The 23,132-nt window shown below is 40.8% G+C and overlaps 2 protein-coding genes across 3 annotated transcripts in view; one reads left to right on the plus strand and one right to left on the minus strand.

Moving 5' to 3' along the window:
* The window catches only part of slc9a8 (solute carrier family 9 member 8), a 36,693-nt gene extending 27,357 nt beyond the window's left edge, over positions 1-9,336 (minus strand). Inside the window, exons 1-4 of one of the 2 annotated variants that reach the window (XR_004614502.1) lie at positions 8,647-9,336; positions 7,695-7,873; positions 6,507-6,587; positions 5,342-5,400 (exon numbers count right to left, since the gene is read on the minus strand). Coding sequence is in view for 1 of the 2 variants with exons in the window: in XM_034591367.1 (XP_034447258.1) it covers positions 5,342-5,400; positions 6,507-6,587; positions 7,695-7,873; positions 8,647-8,972 (645 nt within the window). In the remaining variant the exon portion in view is untranslated. The remainder of the gene's footprint in view (positions 1-5,341; positions 5,401-6,506; positions 6,588-7,694; positions 7,874-8,646) is intronic. The other variant, XM_034591367.1, reaches the window with a different exon arrangement.
* Positions 9,337-10,691: 1,355 nt separating this feature from the next.
* Positions 10,692-23,132, plus strand: part of b4galt5 (UDP-Gal:betaGlcNAc beta 1,4- galactosyltransferase, polypeptide 5) — a 30,606-nt gene continuing 18,165 nt past the window's right edge. The window contains exon 1 of the mRNA XM_034591368.1: positions 10,692-11,583. Within this exon, the coding sequence (XP_034447259.1) occupies positions 11,478-11,583 (106 nt within the window). The 5' untranslated portion in view covers positions 10,692-11,477. The remainder of the gene's footprint in view (positions 11,584-23,132) is intronic.

Below are 23,132 nucleotides of genomic sequence, written 5' to 3' on the forward strand. Positions count from 1 at the left end.
TTTGTAGCGGATGCCATTAAGTGTTCAAATCCGTATCAATTAACCTGTTAACTGATCAAGAGATTACTAGGATTAATATTGATATTATTATTGATTAGGCGATTAATTACTTACTTAATAAATTCTAAAAACTATTTAAAATGCACATCACAATCACTCAGAGCCCAAGGTGGCCTTTTCAAATTTGTTGTTTCAACCAAACAATTTCAGAATATATCAATTTACAATGATATAAAGAAAAACAGCAAATTATGACATTTAAAATGCAGAAAATGTGTGCATTTTTGCTGGATAAATAAACAATTATTTAATATATTTATAAAAACTCTTGTTGATCTCTGTTGATTGACTAATTATTCAGTAGGTAAGAAATCGCCACATTGACCTCCTGAAACCACGAGGGAAAGTTGTGGACCTATGGAGGGGTAAGATTTCAGGAACATGGATGCTGAAAGACAGCAGAGAAATAAAACGTGTTGTAAAAGAAGGAAAGATGAAATGAATCCAGAGAGCAGAGGAGGGGCGTACTCTGGGGAAGTGCTGAGACAGAGATTGAAGTAAATGAGAAAAGATGAATGCCAAAGATGAAGAGAACACAGTTAAAAGAGGGTCGAGCGATAACAGAAAAATATGAGCAGGAGCGACGGAGAGACCTTCATTCAGAGTACAGGCTCCCTGAAGGATCAGCTTTGACACACTGTGACATCACCACATGGGAAAAAGGCCCCTGAAACCACAATTAAAACTGCTCTCCTTGTGTGTCTCTCTCTGCGGCATGGGAGATATCTATTAAAAGTATGTGCTGCCCTTTGGGGCTTAAAACACACCACTGCAGTCACTGAGGAAAAATGAAGAGCCTAGATTAAACAACGCATGCTAGAATGCTAAAACAGGAAGCAAACCAAAGTATTATCTGAAGCACACTGGAGATGCAAATATAGTCACCTATGCATCTCTCTCTGTGCTTTGCCTGCAGAGACAAATTGCTGCTAGCGAGTTGCTTTGTACTAGCATGCTATTTCTTCCTCAATCTGTGTCAGAGCACAGGGGAGAGATGGGCAGATGAGAGAAAAGGCAAAGCAGTGAATAGTACCAGAAACGCACATGCGGGAAAAGAGCTTCTTTTCACACGCTGAATTGTACGAAGGGGACTGAAAATAGAGAGGTTGGTCGGAGGAGGAGGAGGAAAAGAAAGCAGATTGGTGGTGACAGGATGCTGCCGCCTACGGGGTTTGCACACCCTTGGTGGTTTGTGAGGAAATCCTGGAGGCTTGCTAGATTAGCCAAGTAGGCCAGCTTTCGAAACGTGCTACTGACTGGAGATGTCACACGCCTTGAAGGTCTCACACACACACACACACACACACACACACACACACACACACACACACACACACACACACACACACACACACACACACACACACACACACACACACACACACACACACACACACACACACACACACACACACACACTTCACTGCCACTAGATGTCGCACCAGCTTCTTGAAGCAAAGGACAGAAGGAAAAAAAAAGCTTTGATGGCCACACCATTGGCTTCACTTGAGCTATAACTCCCCTTCCCCAATAAAAGCAGAATGAATTTGGCCCCTTAACACAAATGAATAAAAAAAATTATTTAAATAAATTAAAAAATCCAGGTAGCTTGTGCGTGTGCGTATATATATATAGATTGATTGATGATGCATAAAAAGGGTTGCCAGTGGATGTATTCCTTCTGTGATGGTGAACCTTTAAAGGTTCCATATGAGATTTTAAACATTAATAAGGCCAAATATTTTCTGAGCAGGTAGTGAAGTCACACTCCCTCTGTGTGTGTCTTGTTATCCCAGAGTCAGCGCTGTTTGTTATAGTGGCCGGGCGAGTTCATGTCAGTGCATGGGTTTCCCTCCCTGTAAAACCGCTGGCCCATCCCATGTTTATACTGTGTAAAGGCACTAGCTCTGATTGGCAGGGATGTAAAAATTACATCTCGGTAGCCAGCAAATAACTTTTTTATGTTGTTCCGAGATGCTAGTGGTGACTTCAAGTTGCAGCGAATATTGTCAATAGCCGATAAATAAGTGCACTGTAGACACAATTTCAAAAGAGGTGCAAGTGAAAAAAGTGATGCTGATAGAATCACAGTTTTGCCACTGGCTGTGTTAGTCACTTACAGGTTACATGGCGCACCCTCCTCTAAGGGGCTCTCTCAAACACAAATAGGTCAGACATAATAGATTTGCATCATGGCCTGGGTCTCCACCAGCCTGTTAACCACTTAGCATTTCCATGTTCCTGCAAAGAAGCTACTGGATATCACAGTGTAACCTCATAACGCTCTACTCAGACAGTTTTTTTTATGAAGCTGTACAGAGATCATAGATCATGAAGCCGTGTTACCGGATGAGCAGGTATGCTTACTCAAAGTTAAACACAAAAACAGAGATATCGGTTTAAAAATTCACAGGACAGGGGCAAACAGGGGAAAGGGGCTCCAGGGGCTCTGGTTACTAGTGCCGATGACTCAGCAACACCCTGGGGCCCCCAGAATAAAAAACAATGGGCCCCTGTGTGCAAGAAACACTAACACAACCTGTCCTGTTTTCCTCCCTCCCCCTCACTCTACACACCCCTCTTTCTACCTCTCTTGTTCATTTGTTCTCTCACTCAATGGCAGAGAACAAGGAATGTTAATTAAAGGATGAGATCCAGGAAGAAATAAAGGAGGGCTCACAGGGACAGGCAGGGGAAGATACCCAGCGAAGAATAGCGGATGCCATTATGGATAGGTAACGGGGGGAGATAAAGAGATGGGATTTGTAGCAAAATAAGCGAGCAGGAAATGAATGACTGAAGAAAACAGACAGGCACAGAACCAGAGATGAAATAGTGCAGCACAGGAACATCACGTTTACTGGGTTTCGGTGGGTGGGGGATTTCCTGGTGAAGGTGCAGTGGGATGAATTGCATCATTCAAGAACTAGGGAAAGCCTGTTTTCAACAAACCAACACTTCAGCATTTGTGTTAGAAAAGCAATATGTATAAAATAGGCCCTGTATGGATGTGCATGTGTGAACTTAACACAAAGGGCTTTGACTGGTTGTTGAGACTGGAAAGGTGCTATATAAATGCAGTGTATTTATCATGAACCTTTTTCACACCAGACATGTTAACATGTCACAGGAAATTGTAAAAAAAAAATTTAATGCATGATGGTTGAATTTCATTCAGCTGTGTCAGTTTCAGGGTCATGAGCGCTTTCTCCCTGACAACTAACTTACACTTAATAACAAGAATACTCTTTTTGTCTAGTTGAACTTTTTAGACAACAATGAATGGAGTTTAAGACCCATTTCAAGTATGACAGATATGAAGAAATGTCCCCAAATTACTTAAAACTACCATATAAGTGAAAATAGTAGAGAATATCCCCCCAAAAAGCTGCATTATCTCATAAAATGCATGCACAGGCTGTAGGCATTCCCACAGCTGAGACGAGTGTAGTTATGAGTTCCACGTTGGTGATTGTAGTTTTATTACATATCTGTATATCTTTATCGTTGAATAGACACACGGAGGCATGACAAACAATGCATGTCGGAGAAACAGCCCATGTAAAAAAGAAAACAACTAATTTGAAAGCATTAAACTAAATATATTTAGTTGGGTAGACTAAGACCAAGCACATAATATTTTTACGTAATTAAGAATTTGTAAGGTCTAAAATTCAGATAACTGAATTTTAGTCTCTTTAAATGTTTGTATGACCCCATGCAAACCTTGTTGTTCAATAATTAAATGGCTTATTCAGAATAAGATCTACTATCTACAGCAAAGTGAATGCGAGACTTTTGTCACAGCCAATTTTAATATTAATACCTCCAAATTAACCATTTGAATTTCTCCGGCCGTGCTGATAAAATTATGTTTAGACATCTGTAGGCTTGCTAACATCAGCTGCAGTACTCACACCATCACTTTTGTTTTCTTTCTAAAGACCAAAAACTCCAATTTTCGCAACCGTGGAGGAAGTGTGGCATTACTCAAATTTCAGCCATTGATTATTTCCATCGAATAGGACAACTACATCCAATACCTGCTGCAAGCTAGCAATCCGTTTGATTTGTGTTGTACACTGAACACATGTAGGCTTAAGATCAAATGAATATGTGAAAAGATTTCAGATTTTCAGCTTTTATTTCTATCTAAATGTGGAACAGAATTTAGGACACGACACCTATTTATCAACCAGACCACTCGATTTTCAGTGGGCAAAAATAAAGGAACAAATGGTCTTAAATTAGCAAGATTCGGTTGCACAACCCTTGCTTGAAAGAACAGCATCAAGCCTGAAAACCACTGACATCCTCAAACTGTGGCATTCGTCACTTATCACACTTAAGCATCCTTTTACCGCAGACTTTGGTTTCCTGTTTTATTTTGGTATTTTTTTCAAGAGGAATCTCTTCCTAGGAAGGGGGATGCTATGCTCTTTGATTAAGGTCTGGTGATTGACTTGGCAAGTCTAAAACCTTCAATTTCCCCCAGATATAAGCCTTTGTTGTGTTTTGAGTCTCAGTCTTGCTGGCTGATGAAGTTTCTCCTGATGAGTTTGGCTTCACCTCGCTCTAATTTGGTGACAAAATGTCAATCAGAATTCTGTACTACCATCATGAGTTACATTATCAATAAAGATTAGTGAGCCAATCAGTGTCCCAGAAGCAGCCATGCAGGCATAAGCCATGATACCACCTCGATCGTGCTTCACAGAGGAGATTGTTTTTTTCTGGCTCGTGAGCAAATCTGTTCCCCACACTTTGGCCTTTCTATTACTTTGTAGAGGTAAATATACGATTCATAAAACATTATTCCACAACTTTTGTGGCTCATCTCAATACGTCTTAGCAAATTACGATTTGGCCTTTTGATTCTTATGGTGGTTTGCATCTTGGTGGTATGAGCTCTGCTCTCAAAGTCTTTGAACAGTGGACTGTGATACCTTGACCACTCCTCTGTGGAAGACGGTGATTTAATGTTTTTCTTCACAGCTTTCACAAAGTTTCTTGTTCGATGTCTGTTGCTCAGCACAACAGTTGTTCGTAATTGTTGTATCGATTTTAAACCCACATGCCTTGGTATTGCCAAAAGTTTAAAGGGGCTGTGTGTCTGCTGTTCATGTTCGTGTATGGAGGACTGTGGTTTTTTGACTCAATGCTAAATGAATCAAACCAAACTAAGCACCATTCATTGCGATATCGGTCATTTATTGTGTAATGCAGCCATTGCAGAGTGGATAGAAGAAGAGAAGCTGTGCCGACTTGTCAAACACTGTACCTTCCAGTTGGCTAGCTCCTGGAACTCAATAAGCTTGATGAAGCCTCCCATTAAAATCCCTGGAAAGAACAAAAGACATGAAAAACAATATCACTGTTTAAATAATATACTACTTCATATGGACATTTCAATAAAAACAGAACACAGATAGAGTGCAAACCTGAGGGAAAGTGCTATTTTAGTGGTTAAAACAAATGGATGGCTGGCAAATGACCACCATAGTTCGGGGATAAATTAGATACAAAGGGTATAAAAGGGCTATAGTCTTAGTTTTTGTCTTTGAGAGAGTCCCCTTGGGCCTTCAGCTCTCCTCTTACATGGCCCCGCAGAACATTAATTAAAAGGGTGAGAGAAACACAAAGATGTGTAAAGGGCAGAGAAAAAGAGAGAGATAAGATTGGAAAAGAAATTAAGTACAAGCATCAAAGCTCTGTGTAAGACCCAGATTTACAGGAGATGGAACGAGCTAGCGCAGGGGAAGACACTGACAATGACTAGATGAGAAAGAGGAAGTTACGAGGAAGGAAAAGTAGTCCCTCCTGATTTGTAAGCAGAGTGTTATCTCTCTACAGCAGAGTCCCCTGCGCCAAACACTGAGAGGAGCGCCGTCTCGTGTGCAGCATGCCGGGCATGAGAGAGGAAAAGAACTTCAGGGTCAAGACAGATGTGTGTCACTGAGTTTGAGAGAGTGTAACTGCACAAACATGTGAAAGGGGAGACAATGGAGGGGTTTAGAGGAAGTAGAATTATCCTCATGTGACGTCACAAAAAAACAAAACTTTATCTCTGTTTCTCTGAATACTTCCTAAATCCATTCTCGTTCTAAAATACACATTTGATTTAGATTTAAATTATTTTTCTACTATAGCCTTACAAAACTTTAGAAGATGAACACAAACAGTCAGTAATGTTAGGAATCAACTATGACATACAGTATGGTTCAGAAAGGATGGATAGAGTACCAGATTTAAATCATGGCAACACTATGGCATTTACTTCATAATTTACACAGGCTCTTAAAAAGCAAGGGTTTTTTGGCAAACTACCAAATAATTTCAGTATTAAAAAAAAAAACATACTTTCCTAGAGAACTCTTAAGTACAGAAACATTTTACACTCCTAGATCCAGCCTGCACAGAGTGATGCTTATGTAAGACGTACTCACCCAGGGACACAACAGCCACACTCTCTGGAAGAATATTCAACTTGAACTTGATAAGCAGGTGCACCAATATGATGCAGATACCTGGGGAGAGCAAAAAACACGCGAATGAATATTTGGGACAAATACATCCATGTCTGCACTGCCACATGTCACAGCAACTCAGATCAGCCCAAGTAGTCACCACATCATCTAGTGTTAAGATCTGGGCAAGGATGTCTTTGAAAAAATACAAATCTACTTGCTTGACATAAGGACTACAATGCAGTGGTTTGACACAAATTTAACTTGGGAAACGGTGCATTGAAAGAAAATTGCCCCCAATATAACAAATTAAATTCACTTCTGACAGTAGCAAAGGCAACCATTGTTTATCAATGTGCTAAATCACGGTTTATGCATATTAGCATAATTATGATGACAAACCCCAAGGCCACAATGAAGTAATTAAGTGAAAGGCAATACATACATATGGTAAAAAATGCAGAGCTGCAAATTAGATAATCATAAGACACTGCGTTGGCAACACGAGAGGTTGCATAGGTCAGTCCATCAAGAAAAGCATTTACAGTCAAAGGGGGAAATAAAACATCACAGGAAGTGCTATTTAGGACTTTCTAGATTGTTCTCTGAAACAGTTTATCAGGCAATCCACTAATGAGTTGGTATAAAAGACAGATTTTTTTTGTATTTCTAGCATGTTGTGCTTCTCAAAATCAATCAAATGTTTGTCATGATGAGCTATTTGGTCCAAGAGAAAATACCATGGTCGTTTAGTTGGGAACAATAGGCATGATTTATGTATAGAGTTAGTTAGTAACCCTATGCATGATTTATGCCACTTCCTTTCTATAAACCCCCACAGTGGTAAGCATTTGACTTAACCTGCAGTGAACTAACTTGCCTAATGGACACTGTTTGTGCCTGAAGAAGCATTTCTTGACCTCACACATGCTAATGTTCAACCACATCCTCTTCTTTGTCTACTTCCTTCATCATGGATCATCCACACTTAATTTAGTTAAACACTCAAATGGCTGTACATTTGCCTTCTATTATCGTTTGCATGAGGTCTAAGTAATGCATTTTGTGTAAACCACATTTTTATTGAGCATAACAGATTGAAGCAGAACCCAAAAAAAAAAGAGTCGGGTAGATATTCAGCAACACTGTAACAGAGAGTCTACCTACCAATAACCAGCAGGCTGAAGAATATGGTCAACCCACTGGACTGCTCTTCTTCTTGGGCCTTGACCCCCGTCTGCACAGGCAGAATGGGTTTGGGGGTTGGAGGAGCTGGGGTGCTCGGCTTGACAGTAGTTGTGGCAGTGTGGAGGGTCTCATTGCCGTAGTTGTCAGTGCCATTAGACCTGCGTGAGAGGGAATGAGAGAGGGAATAGTTAGTTGTCTCTATATGTTAGCCCCGGGATACCCTGACAATCTGTCCTGGGTTTTCCCCCGCCTCTCGCCCCATGTCAGCTGGGTTTTGGCTCTTATAACTCTTACAGGATAGGCTATCTGGATAATGGATGGATGTGGTGTAACAGCCGACTAAAATGAGGGAGACTTGGAAAAGTGTGCATAGAAAGATAGGTGTCAGAGGCAGCTATGTGAAGGTATTGTGTTTGTAATCACAACTTTGAATTGCTTCCTGCAAGGTGATGACGCTTGTGATGCATAAAATCCACATCCTTTGCATGGGTTACAGCCAATGTATTCATGACTCCAATCACACAAACACTATAAAAACTGACATGAGCAGATTATTTTCAGGCTTCGTTCATGCGGGTTTAAATTTGCATATTATACTTGTGAGGCGGTTTGTACATATTTATATGATTTTCCAATCTCGGGCTATTCAAATTTTACAGAGGTACATTTAATGTGTTGCAAGATTCTGGCAGGTTTACATGACGGGAATATTGAATTGTAGTTGATTCATATATCAAGTATTGCAGTTTTTGCTATAGTACGTGTTAGGATAAATATGTACAATGTTTATTTAGCTACATCAAATGGAAATATGCAGTGAATGTCAGCTGATAACAAGCAGGTTTGTGATTGGACTGCAGTACATGGGAAATACTAAAGAAGCTATTAGCTAACTAGCTTCACAGTGCTATTAGTGTTAGCTGTGTCAGACCTGACAGAGTGTCCGTCCTCTTTCGGGACGTTTGAATCGACCCCATCTTTTTGCTCGTGTTTCACAGGTGTTTCTCGGTTTTCTGCGGTAACTTGTTTCACGTCTGCTCCGTCGACATCTCTCTGGTGCAGGTCCGGAGGGTGCCCTCTCTCGGCTCGCACTGGTTCGCACGGGTTCACGAGCAACAACACCACGGACAGCAACAACACTCTATGGCCGACGCCACTCATCCTCAAAACAGTCCGTTCGTAGCACAGACCCGCAGCGTTTTGTTGTAAAATGTCACTGACAGTTTCATGTCGACGTCTCCGTGGATCTGTCGACATCACCGCCCCACTTCCTGGTGAAAGTGGCGCAGGGAGTTGTAGTTTTTACGCAGCGTGTCCAGTATCGAGGAGCAGCGCAGAAACAAACACACGCATTTTTTTTTTTTTGTTGCAGCTATATGGTTTAAAATGTATTTCTTATAGTTGCAGCGCTTAAAATGTAAATGTTTAACTGTTCAGATAAAATGTTAATATTCACAATAATTCCCGTACTCAATTTCCCATCAGTCCCTGCAGTGTGTAGTCAGCCTTTCGCCCGCTGTTTCATGGATGTTGTAGTTTTATCGCAGCCTGCACGAACTGCAAATCCCCTGCAGATGTATGAAAACTACACGTCACCTTTTAAGGAGTCACATTTTTGTTGGACGCGAATTAAAAATTATATTAAATAGGAATATTGTCAATTAAATGAAAACAAATAATAATTATGACCCCGTATAAATTATATTCATATTTTTATAATAATAATGAATATTTAGGGTGGGTAGAAACCACCATAACACTATAGTTTCCTAAGGCCACAAACAAATCTATAAAAGTTTCAAGAGTGTCATTAAACACTCAATGTAATGACCGCTGATATTTAGATCTAAACCTGAATACAGTTTCAGTGTAAATATTGAAAAATAATTAGTTGGTTTTGAAATATATTTTTTTAATTAGCCACTAATTAGACCTGAGACAGCAGAATCTAAACAAACTGTGAAGTGGAGAGGTACAGGTTTTAAGGCTTTTGCCAAAAAGTAGAACAGATCATTTTAAAACCTTAATCCTCTTATCATGACATGAATACATATTGAGCCTCCATTACTAACACATGTCACTTATGTCTGTATTAAAGGGCCTCTGAGCTAGGGAATTTCAGGCCATTCCTATTAGGCCTTGTGTCTAATTTATGTGGTAAAACTCAAATCAAAGTCAATTCGGCCATATATGTACAGGACATAGATTGAAATGCTGTTTCTCTCTGATCCGCGGTGTAAACATATAAATAGACAGAACATATAAGTACACAACAAAATAAGTACTAAGAACATGGTAGACGGTACGACATAGTATGCAGATATAAGGCACACGGTGGCACAATTACTTGTAGTAATCTTATAAATATTGGAGCATTAATCAATTGATTATGTAATTATAGAAAACAGATCAGGCTAATTAGCATCACTATTAACCTAACCTCACCAAAAGTGACCCGGCTCAGATTTTATTTTCTATATTTTTGCAGCTTTTCCTTCTTTTGAAATAAATGTATTTTATCATCTTGTATCTTGTTTTTGATACAAAAAATCTTTATTTTCCTTTTTCCTTTCTTACTTCATAAACAAACTTACATTGTGTACTTCTACATAAATCTTAGACACATGGGTCAAAAATAACCCATACAGTATGCATTCACTACGGAACACCTGCCATACATTTCACACAGCTGCTTCTGCACATCTGATGCATGTAAGTCTTATTTTACAATCCATTACTAGTGAGAAAGAGAAATATGTACAATTCTTACTAGCTGTAAGCTAGCTAGCTTATTTTCTGGCTAGCTCACCATAGCTAGATCAACGAAATATAACTCAAAATATGATATTGATATGCATTTGAAAATATGCTTTTGATTCTCTTTATCCATAGTGTTAGTATGGCTGGTCGTTATCATTTCAGTCTTAAAGTTGACTTGTCACATATAAGATTAATTTTCTGTCATCAAAGGAGCCTTTTCCTCAAAGGAGGGTTCAGAGAATGCACTTGGACTGGCCTTACTAACCCAGAATGCACGCTCTTTTCTTTACATGTCCTCATTAATATGTATTAGAACTGCAGGTCACTCAGCTAGTCTATAATCGTCTTTCGTCGTAAATGTTTTTGCACGCAACGACGTTACGGCGAAGGGTTGTCACTCTGACTGCGTTGCTACGAAACCTCGGTCGCCAGGTTACGCTGTTGCGAGCGCGTACGTTCTTTTTTTTCTTTGGTGAATACCGTTGACGCCCACTCGAGGTATTGCTCATTTTGCGGAGGGGCAGTTCCATTCATAGGGCTGAAAGGCAGGCAGGCAAACAGCCGGAGCGGCCGAGCACCCGACAGCGACGTAGTGTGTGAGCTAACTGATGGTGTCTCACTGACGAAAAGACAACAAAAAAAAAAAAAAAAAAAAAAACACCAGGCCAGGTTCCGCCCGCGCTGCTGTCACCGCCCGCCGTCTCCACACCGGACGTACGCCGAGCCACAGCCGAAGCCTTCCTCTCGGAAATGGATTCTGCGTCGTCTTGATTGAAGACTGGAGGTGCTCTTCCCCTCGACCTGTCGCGGAAATACACGAACTTCCTCGTCGCCTGGTTTCCTCTCGGCTGCCGCAGACCGACCGCCTCCACTCAGCTCATTCAACCGGGAGCGTCCGCACACCGCCGGCCCCACACCCGCGACATCTGGACACAACCGCTCCATCGTCGCCGCTGATAACGCAAAAAAAACGTGCCCGTGTGTTGGCCGCTGCTTGCCTGTATGATGCCGACACATCTGCGGTTCCGGAGAAGGTCATTTGGGCTCATATTCCTCTTTTCGCTGTCCACCACCGCATTGTACTTCATCTACTCCGCCCCCGGAATCGGTGAGTCCCCCAACCCCCCCCCCCCCATCAAAATGCGCTGGTGTTGTTTGAAATGCTCGGAGGTTTGGGCGGTGTAAGGCTGTTTGTATGGCCCGTTAGATCATGTGTGACAGATCGGCTCGGGGGTGCCGCCCGAGCGAGGGGGCCATGCGCCTCTCCTGAGCCCCGATCGCCCCCCCCCAATCGATGATGCGACCGAGCTGGATGCTGGAGCTCAGTCCTGTGATATCCATGTACCTGACCATGCTAATAATAGGGACTCTAATGAGCATCATGGCGACTGTAATCACACTGATGTTAGCAGGCCTGAGAGCTATGATTATAAAGCATATAGCTGAGGCCACGGGGAAGGAGGACATACGCTATATTGGATTCGATTGGGGGGCTCATCGTTAGCCAAGCCGACCCATGTGCATGCCACATGCCTCACCCTGTCTGTGTGACTGTGTTTCTGTTCTGTCAGAGGTCACGTTATGACTCATGGATTCGTAAGCATTCAGTGCGGGTTGTATTGAAACCTGAGCAGAGAGATGACAAATCATTCCTTGCACCATCTGCTGCCTGTAAGTCGCATGCATTTGCGTAATATCATGTACTGAATCCCACCTATCAATAATTCATCAATGTGGCTCATCTCCTCCCTCCCCTTTCTCCTGTCGCTCATTGTGTGTGTGTGTGTGTGTGTGTGGGGGGGGGGACCTCAGCCTTCTGGAGTATCTCACCCTACCCTCTCTTGGATGCCTTCCAGCTCAGGCCCTGGTCCACTCTTCCTGTATCAGCCTGGACACATGAGGGCAATAATTCATGTTGTGTGGACCATTATCTCCCATGTGGTGCCCAAACGTCTGCTTCTTTATTGTAGCAAAACAGGAAGAGCTTATCTCCAGGAATAGCTCTAATGACGATTGTAAAACTTGGACTTTCGTCAGGTTCTGTCCTTGACTCTGTGCCAACCAGATATGCATTGACTTTCCACTGGCTGGATTAGAGAATATTGATCAATGTCTAAACGTAATAAGACAGTTGACTACATACTTATATATATATATATATATATATATATATATATAGGGGTAATGAAGAGGGAAGTTCACAAATACATGTTTGAGGAAACACTGGCTTACTGCTTCATCACCTTCGTTGGGTATCCTGTTGTGCTGGCTGAAGAGACAGGCTTGTCGAGGTCGGGCTTCCTTGCAGCATGCTTTAAACCTTATCTGCTATCCCCCCCCCCCCCCTAACAACATGCATTTCAAGAGAGCATGGATCAAGTGTGAGGCAAATACACTAATAGCCCCAAGTTGTCAGAAGCAAGACAGAAACATTTTAATTTCCAACATGTTTACAATCAGTATAGTAGTCAGCCAATAATGAGAGCCTGTCATTGTTGAAACAGATGGTGTCTGTGCGAGTGAAATAGTGTTTTATGTCACAAGTGCAGCCTTTCTAAAACATTAAAGAGAGAGCTCGTCCCTCTTACTCATCAAAATGGGTATTGATTCATTCACGCTTTTTACCTGCTCTGGACACCCCGATCAATAATTGTATCAATTCTCATATGGAATTACTGACAGGAATGTTACTGACAGGAATAGCCAGCGCGAGTCCCAATAACGGGGAACAATGATTCCCCTAAATGTGAAACAAATGAACAAATAAGTAGCTGAGTGACTGGGCTAAAAATAATCCTTTATTCACTTGTTCACTATTTTTCCAGCTGAGGTATTGATGGTGTCTTGTGACTGACTAAGAGCGGCACTATCCATCCTCCTGGGTGTTGACTACTGCAGTGCTGTAATGGCCATGTGGATTACTGGTGGTTAGTTCAGAAACAGAACAAGCACCAGCAGGACCAGTCCATAAATTATAGATGATAACCAGGAGCAAGGCGGCTGTTCTGTTCAACTACTGCTGCTAAAAGCTACAGTTTAGTCTGTTACACTCGGGTTACTTAGTTTTAGCAGCAGGCCTGAACAGGGAAATCATTTGGGGGTTGGGTGATGGTGCTTAAAAGAAACGGTTCCAATTTTGTTTTTTACATAAGGTGGTATGATTTACTATCTGGTAGGGATGTTGACGGGTAGACATTAGCTGAGGTTTCATCTCCTGTGGTCAGAGTTTCACCAGTGAGCCTGAGTCTTGCCAGACAGACAAATGATAGCAAATGGGGCCAGTTAACAAAATCATTTGAAACCACAACGCAGCATTAGCATTCGACTTAACAATCCCTACATCCTATTAAGTGTCTTTGTGGTGCTTTTCTCAGAATTCTGAATATTGTGGAACAATTGAAGAAAGAAAACCATCCCATGTTCAGAGAAATATTTGACACGTATAAACGTTTTATACTTCAATCGGCATTTCACCAAATTGCTCAGATGTACAACTTTTAACAGAGGCGTATATATCTAGGAAAAATAGCTTTACAAATTCAGATTTAAAGACTAAATCCATCAGTATGTGACACAATAAGCAGGTAATGGGCCTGATGAATTGACAGAGATGTCCTGTTTTAAGATGTTCATAATGTCCACTGTCATATTCTGCATCAGAATCAGGCTCAGCTAAGGATGGATTAGAGAAATTTACATTTCCAATCAGTTTTGTTCTCTTTTAGTTAGTTACTTACTTAATTTTACAGTTTGCTTTCACAACCTCCACACTTTGAGGAGGCTGCTCACAAGTGCAGGGCATGGTGCCCCTCGCAGGCTTCTAGACGTTCTGCCAATCAGAAGAAAATGGGCTTTTAAGGCCTCAGCTTTTAAAAACGCCTGAGCTAGTATTTCCCGTTTCAGTCAGAGACTCGACTTAGGGGCATAACAGGCAGTTTGAGATAAATAAGGACTTTATTTTTGCCCTTTTAAATAATACAAAGCCACTCTAGTGGAGGCCGAAAATAAAAGTAAGAGCTGGAACTATATTAACATAATAGGTCTACTTTAGCAACAACATTATACCATCTTCCTGTATAGCGTTAGTTTATACTGCACATCTCGTCATCGTGTAGGAGTATGGGCCACAACTGTGCTCTTACAACACCTTGAATGTTAGCAGATTTCTGAGAGGAGAGCGGGGCATTGCAAAGGTTAAGCAGAATATTTAAGAGTACAGATAGTAAATAGAAAAACAGGAAAGGGCAAGGGGAGGAGGAGCAGGAAATGGAGGGAGAAGGATGAAAGCGATGAGCTGAGCTCCTTTCTATCTGCTGGTTTGCACATCGGGGAACCCATCCAGAACACCTGAGCAGGGCTTCCTAAGATACCCAGGTGGCTCCAGTGCAGAAAGCCCCATTTTCACAGCATATAGTCTGTTTCTCTCTCTCTCTCTCTATGTCTGCCTCTATCCCTCCATTTTCCTCTCTCCATTTTTCTGACTCCATATACTCATATGCACTGACACCCCCGGCCTCGGTGTTGCCCCTGAGCATTGATGCTGACTGATGCAGGCTGGGGATGCAGGGCACAGCTGGGCCTGATTGCAGCAGTTTATTTAATTAAAACATGAGAGGATCCCACTGGAGCGAGAGGTAGGGAAGACACGGGCTCTATTTATAGGTTTGAACACCGATGCAAACACACACACACCTTAATGTCCGGGGAGAGCAAGGAGCCAGGTTGCGTCCCTTTGTCTCTGGAGAACATAGGATCGTGTGTGTGTGTGTGTGTGTGTGTGTGTGTGTGTGTGTGTGTGTGTGTGTGTGTGTGTGTGTGTGTGTGTGTGTGTGTGTGTGTGTGTGTGTGTGTGTGTGTGTGTGTGTGTTAATGTATATCAGTCGCTAATACTGTATATATCTTGGCATGTACAGAGTTTGTTTCTAGGTGGGATCTTAAAACAGCCAGAACAGTGAGTTGACTGTTTTTCAGGTTGCACCCCAGTTTGAAGTAATGCATACACACGACTAGTGAGGAATGGAAATGTCCAACAGGGAGGTAGAGAAGCTTTAAGGTATTGTCAATAGATGGTCAAACTGTACCAAGTTGAGCTGAGGAGCTAACCCTTTGCTTAAATGCTATAATAACCATATAGCTCCTAATTAGACATGTGGCTTAGACGTGACCTTACAGCTCCTATTTAGTTTATTGAAACCTACATATGCCCCATCTGCTTTATCATCATTTTCACACAACTGTTGTGGAGATTGCCAGTAAGTACACGTCTCAGAAGCAAATTATAGCCGATACCTTTGGTCGTAAGCACGCTGCCTGCTCTTACAGCCAGGAAATAATTGTAGATCCGCAGGTGTAATGTGTACAGGCAGGTCCGCTTCACTGTGCCAGCAAACTGTCATTTCGAAAATAACTAAGGATAAACTTTATTGTCTGGCCCTGACTTTCTTACCTTGTATTATAAATTTAAGAAAAAACATTTATTCTAACAAAATATTTAGAATCCGGTCATTGCCTGTTATCCTGTGATGCCTGGTCTCACTTTTTTCAGCTCAGATGTATTATTTAGTTTGGTAATTTCCTACCCTGCTTCAAGGGATTAAATTGGAGGGGACAAGCCGTTTTTGATTTGTGCGTGACTATCTTTCGTACCGTACCTTGACATTACTTTTATAGCAGAGTTCTGTGTTATCACTCAGTCCAAATGGCATTGTGCTTTACTTTTGCCACCAAACTGTGTTTGAGTTTAAACATATATGAGCCATCCACCTCACTGTCTATTTGTTTGTGCAGCCACTTCCTGCAATGCTGTGTGTCCAGCTCAACATTGACTGGCTGCTTTGCCCCAGGTACATTTGAATCCTGATTTGAATAAAAACTCAGTAGAGAGGCAGTCGAGTAAGAAGGTGCTTTTAAAGATCAGACAGATTATGTTTGGTGCTATGCGGTTCAGTGCTTTGCATTAGAAGGAAAATAAAAAGCCACATGTAGCTAGCCTCGGTTTAGAGATTCTCATGTGTTTGTGACATCGCTGTGTGGATGCTTGAACCATTTACCCTGGTTGGCTTATTGTGATAAATCATTAACTTTGTTTAGGAGGAAGGTGTATTGTTTAATTTACTGCACATTGAACTTTGTTCATAATGCTAGATGGATTAAATATCAGATAAACAAACCACATTTCCTCTCTGCTTTTTAAATAAGAAATCATTACTTGCTATGGTTTATCTAGGTCATTTTAGGAATGTGTTCTTCACAATTTTAAAGTTTAAAAAAAATTCTGGCTTTGTTGGTCACCACTTGCTGTGGTGATAGCTGTATCTGTCTTTTTGCACTAGTGTGGTGTGCCACAGAAAGTACCGGTTAGTGTCTAAGGCAATACTTGTGCTGCTGTGCTGATGCGGCTATTAATGCGGTCATGCTTCTCTGGAACTCTTAAAGCCTTCCATCTCTGGTCTTCAAGGCCCACTCTATTACTAGTCTCCCCCCCCCTCAGCCATTTAAAACACCTGATTTAGTAATAATTAATTCAAAACGTTGATATCCGAAGCAAAGAGGTAAAAACATGGAAAGCTAGACAACCAGCAGTTCAATCACCAAAATTCCTTCGGCTGAAGCACTTAAGGTCTGGCGTTTGACATTTTCACTGCAGTTGCCATGGTTCCCTAAGGGCTTGTTCCCATCCATGACTGACTTCTTTTTATTGTCACGGCAACCACAGAAACATGCCATCCTTGTTTCCACGATGATCTGGGTGACAACAAATCCCAGAGGAAACAGTCATTACAGTCGTTTTGGGACAGAGCCACTCAGTGTCTCTTTGTCTGGGACATCTGTACACTGCAAACAGGTCATCACATCAAGTATAAATAACTTCAAAAGGTTCTTCTTCCTCTTTACCGCTGATAGGTCAGAACAACACATGCCACATTAGTTAAATAAACAATTCAAAATTGTTATTTCTTCTTCCGTCTAGACCATTAACACTTGTATATATCTGCCTGCTGTGGAAGTCTGTTACCTCTCAGTGTTGTAAATGTGAGTGCACAGTCCAGGGACATGTGACTCTAAATACTCTATTAACAAAGGAATTTAGTTAAACATCAATAGAGTGGGAGTTCATTGCACCTAGTGAGTCAGTCGGTGGCATGAGCAATCCTTTTAAAGCCTTTCATTGACCATGTGATACCCTTACCCTACTAGCTACCCCCTATCACACACAGACACACACACACACACACGCACACACTCGCAGTCCAAATATGGCTTATCTGAATACACAGACACATTCATCCCTAAAAAGGACATGGGTTATGAAAGTCTTTTGATTGTGTGAGTAAAAACATTCTTCCTTGTGGTTTGCAACATATAGAGACACTAAAATCTTATTATTATTTTTACAATTGGCTTATGTAGGAAACCATTTAAAGGTTCAGTGTGTAGAATGTAGTCCCATCTAGTGGTGAAGTTGTATGTTGCAGCTAAATGCCCCTCACCTCACCCTCCCCTTCAAAACATGAAATAGAACCTCTGGTAGCCTTGAGTTTTCATAAGAACTCAAAAGGTATTTAGTTTGTCTAGTTTGGAGTACAGTAAAAAACATGGCGGCCTCCGCTCCGGACCTGAATATAAAGTATTTAGATATAAAGGGCCCTTTCTAGGGTAAAGAAAAAAACAATTTGTACAATTTAGATGATTACACACTAATGAAAACACTAGGATTATTTTATATTCAAATTCTGCCAACAGATCCCTTTCACCAAACTCACTGAACCTTTAAGCATACTGTAAGTTTAAGGGAAGTTCTGGGTACTATAAAAGGTTACAACATATGCTATGTAAATTATTTGCACCTGTTGCTGCAGATGCATTAATATTTACTTGCGTATACAAGCAAACATTATGTGGCAGTCTCCTGTTCAGACTGGATAGATTTGCATCACAGCATTATGTCACAGAATAGAGCAATTTGGGTTCATGGCTTCATAAGGGAGTTGACCACCTAATTCAACTAAGTCAAAGACAAGCCCTAAGAACATGTTTGTCTAACTTTAATAAAAAGGTAGGGTCTAATTGTTAGGTAGAACCCAGCTTAACACATAAATAAACAGTTGATTCATTAATTTGGCCAACCCTTTTAATGAAATAGCCACTCCATACAATAGCATGGAAAATTCAATAGACGGTGTGTACACGGTATTCTCTGTGTACCCACGGCAATTCCTTTTCAATCTGTTTAATTCTCTTACATGTGAAATGGTACAATGCAGACACATTGCTCAATTGGTTCTCTACTGTTTAGGCTTTGGACCTCTGTGGAAATGGACAGGCAAAGTGCTGAACTATTAATTAATTAATCTTCCTTCTCAGTTTAGTTGATTATATAGCCACTGTTTTGAAAACAACATCGTATTGTATTTCACAAGGTAAAACAGTGTTGAAATTGTAGCAAATGCTAATAAATAAGAAATATTTTTAATTTGTTTCTATCAAGTTAATTCTCTTGACATGACTCCTCTTTGATGCCCAACCCCAAGGTGGGAACTGCGGCCTTATTTTATCTATTTTTATCCGTGGCATTTCTGTGTTAACTTGCTTGTTGATGTATTTATTTTACAAACGTATTCATGAGATCTGTGAAAGCTACAATATCTGCATTTTATGTATGTTTAGACCTCAGATTCTATTTAATGAGAGTTTGACACATATTTTATATACATATGTTGATCCTATAGCTTTTCTAAATCTAACTTCGTCTTCCTGATGTAGATACTTCAACTGTAACTCAAGCCTGTTTGGTCTATGAGTAGAAATACTCAGCAAAAATACAAGATCTTATTCTTAGTCTTATACTGCTGACTGTAAGCTGACCCTCGTCCAACACCTATAGTCTGGATATTTGACCAGAGACAGATGGTGCAACTGAGTGTTAAGGTGGAGGGTTGTCAGTCATTTCAGGGGCGGACTGAAGGACTTGTGTTGAGGCACTAATCATTTATGTAACCTAATCACCCATCAGGAGAATCCCAGTCTTTGTTGACCTGGTCTGGGCCTCCCTTTGTTATTGAAACGGTTACCGGGGTAACGTTGGTCATGTGGTTGAGGGCGGTCAAACTGTAACTTGTGTGATGATGCCAGAAAGGCTTAATCCAAAAGGCAACATTGATCTCTGTGTGGATGATGGGTGGAGATTGTAAGGATTGTGATGACAGCACCTGCTGTAATGTTTGCCCAAAATAAGTGTTTAATGAAAGCCTGTCTGAACTTTACTTCTGGACAGGTGCAGACAGCCTGCTGTTTTCAAATAGACATCATACATTTGTACATAAAATGAATTACATGATAATATATAATTATAAATACTTTGACGTTATGAGGATACTGCAGACCAACCATGCCCTTTAAGAAGTAGCAGATAGTTTATATACTGCAGGATAATATCAAAAATGTTTTTTTTCTTTGTCAATACCTCGTTGGCCTTCCAAATTAGTTATTTTAAATGCACACAATTTGGCCTGTGGCTATAAGTTTATGATAGTTTTATTCAAATCGGTCAAAATTAACATTCTTTTTTATTATTGATTGCCGTAATTACTCGCTCCTGTCTATACACACTATGAAGGGAACCCTCTAAAATGTGATTTCGATGTAGGCAAAAAGAGGACAAAGTCTGCAGTCCTCATTCCATGGAAAAATACATTTTAAACTTCAGTTGAAGCTAATGAGCGTCAGTGGTATGATCAGTTATATCAAGAGAGGATCTTGACATTTACTGTCTTTTTCCTTGTTGAAGCCATGGAGGAGGGAGAGTAACATAAAAGGAATTTCCTACTCAAAAGACTTGAATGTTGTAAAATCCACTCGATTTGGCTAACTCAGTCTCCTGAAGCTTTATATGAGCTTTTATAGTGGCCATAGAACTGTTGGCCTCCATCTCGTACATTGGAATGTCATGAGGAAGGGCTCTCTTCAGCACCAGTGTGGAAACTCTATGAATACTCCAGAAACCAAACTGTAATATAATTATAATCTAAATCCATATGACAGATACTTTTGCTTTGATCTATAATTTATTTTGATTCTCATCATCTTTCAGACATTGAATATTATCTCTTTGTCATATTTAATATATTTTTGAAAACCCAATAAATACACTGGGGGGAAATGGCTCTGACTTAATATCGCATTGAATTAATAAAATCCTTGGGGCTATGCTGGTGTGGCTTTGTAGCTGCAGGTGCTGTGGTGATGATGTGATATGGACCAGCAAGTCTATGTTGAAGTTTTATCATTGTTATCAAAGTGTCATAGCAGCTTCTGTTGTGATGCAGTGTGTGCCAGGTTATACTTTTTGCACTTTTGTCTTTTAGCTGATCCCTCTATGGTGTCATCCCCATCCCACCAATGGAGTGGTCTCTTTTTAAAATGACTTGGAAGCTACACATTTGATCAACTTATGTTGTCAGTCTCTATGCAGCCTAACTGTTTGGGGATATCTTGGTGCTATACCTTCTATCACACACCTGTCTCACTCTCAGGTATCCACATCAACATTTTAGGGTGACCATAGCAGCTAATGCAAACAATCAGCACAGAACTGACTTCATGTTGGAGCTGCTTTAGAAAGGCTTCTCTAATAAAACCCCAGAGGAGCAGCTGAGTTGGGTAACAAAGCAAAGCTGTGGCTGAAGCTGAGTGCCACTGTATGATGATCAGGCAGATTCAGTGTGGGATAATTCCCAGCATCTTGTAAATAGTACTTGACTATAGCCTCTAAAATTAGAGGCTAGATGGTGAACTGCAAATATGTGACACCATCTACTAGATCTGTATTTGGAGTTGGCTCGAAACGGCTCGAAACGGCTCAAACTGCAAAGAAATAATTAGTAATAGACTAGAGTGATGATTGATGTTGAGAAACCTAGATTTATTTCAATTGGTTTCTACCAGATTAAATGAGGATATTCTTATAACTGTTATTTTCTAATTTGGAACAACTTTTTACTGCTTTTGACTATAGACATAATTTCAGCCCATGTTTCTGGACTCCCCACCAGGAACCGGTTTGTATTCAAATCCCACACTACAAGTCAAAACCCGTCATCGCCTTTTGTTTATGCACAGCGAAAGAAACAAATAAACAGCTTTTCAATTAGTGTCATGACCTGGATTCATGGTTGCATGAAGTAATCTGTAGCTAATTTTAAATGTATTAATCTTTTCTTACTTCCACATTGAGCTGTTTACATAACCCTCAGTGAATTAACACAACAAACCTGGTCTAATGAAATATTAACTGCACCAACTGCAGTTACCAAACTTTTTTTTTCAATTAATGTGTACACAATTATTTAATACATGCAGTATAAAACAACAGAGTACTGCGGTACATGGCTTATAGCCTATACCATATATACACTTTTCCCACCTTTTAAGAATATGGTTTTAATCTAGCAATTGTACTATGAATCAGATACAACCCCTGCAGCAAACACAGAATGAATAGATACTGTAACAGATATTTATACTATATTATTAAAATGTAAGTGCACTGTTTGTCCCAGTTTTTCATGAGATAAAAAAATTTTAAATCAACCAATTCGGGCCTTTGCAAAAGATTGAAGAGCATTCTACTTTTGAAGTGCCAGAAGTTGATTAACTCGATCGGTCTAAATGAAGTCTTTAGGACTTTTAAGTCAGGTCAGCATGTAGAAAGACATCAAGATGGTGTCAAACATGTAGAAATCCATTGGGAGATGTTTGTGTATATTTTTTTCTGCACCTTGCTCAACTATGTAGCCACTGTGGTAGTGCAGTGGTATACTAGCTGCCTGCTCTGGCCCATTTGTTCAGTCAACAGGAGTAACCTCCAGCTGTGAGGAGACCTCATCCTCCTGCTGGGGGCGGGGATAGGAAAATAGGGCGAGCAGGAGAAAATAGGCTGTGTGTGTGTGTGTGTGTGTGTGTGTGTGTGTGTGTGTGTGTGTGTGTGTGTGTGTGTGTGTGTGTGTGTGTGTGTGTGTGTGTGTGTGTGTGTGTGTGTGTGTGTGTGTGTGTGTGTGTGTGTGTGTGTGTGTGTGTGTGTGTGTGTGTGTGTGTGTTACCAATCCTGTGCACTGAGCGACTGCAATAACACAAGAATGCTCTGGAGAGCTGCCAAAAATAAAAAGCATGCTGAAGTGGGCCGGCAGAAGGGGAATGACGGAGCCACTGCAGGAATCAATCACTGCTTACCGTACCCACGACTAAATGTCTCACTACTTTTAAGTGCTGCGGTTGCGACCGGACTATGTGTGCAACAGTTGTTCCAAATTATTGCAGGGTTAAGTAGACAAGATTATAGATGTAATTATATAGTGTGCATTTATTTAGTAATAAACGCTCTTTGAAATCAGGGGTTGTGAAAGGATGAGCCAGGGTTTGGTTAGCAAATTAAGTCTTAAGCAACAGACAACTGAAAAAGGGTTGCGAGCCAAAACAGCAGAAGATGGTGGAGGTACTTCACCACCACCTGCAGGCCCACTTAGTACAACAGCCAAGAGCCACTGGAAAAAAACTCGACTAACCAGGCGAGCTCAAAAACTTGCATCCTCCTCGTTCCTCATCAACGTTACTTTATGCATCTGATTCTGTCAGCTCTGTTAGTTTTGAATGTTTGAAATT

The sequence above is a fragment of the Hippoglossus hippoglossus genome, chromosome 7, assembly GCF_009819705.1.
Source record: "Hippoglossus hippoglossus isolate fHipHip1 chromosome 7, fHipHip1.pri, whole genome shotgun sequence".
Taxonomy (NCBI): Eukaryota; Metazoa; Chordata; class Actinopteri; order Pleuronectiformes; family Pleuronectidae; genus Hippoglossus; species Hippoglossus hippoglossus.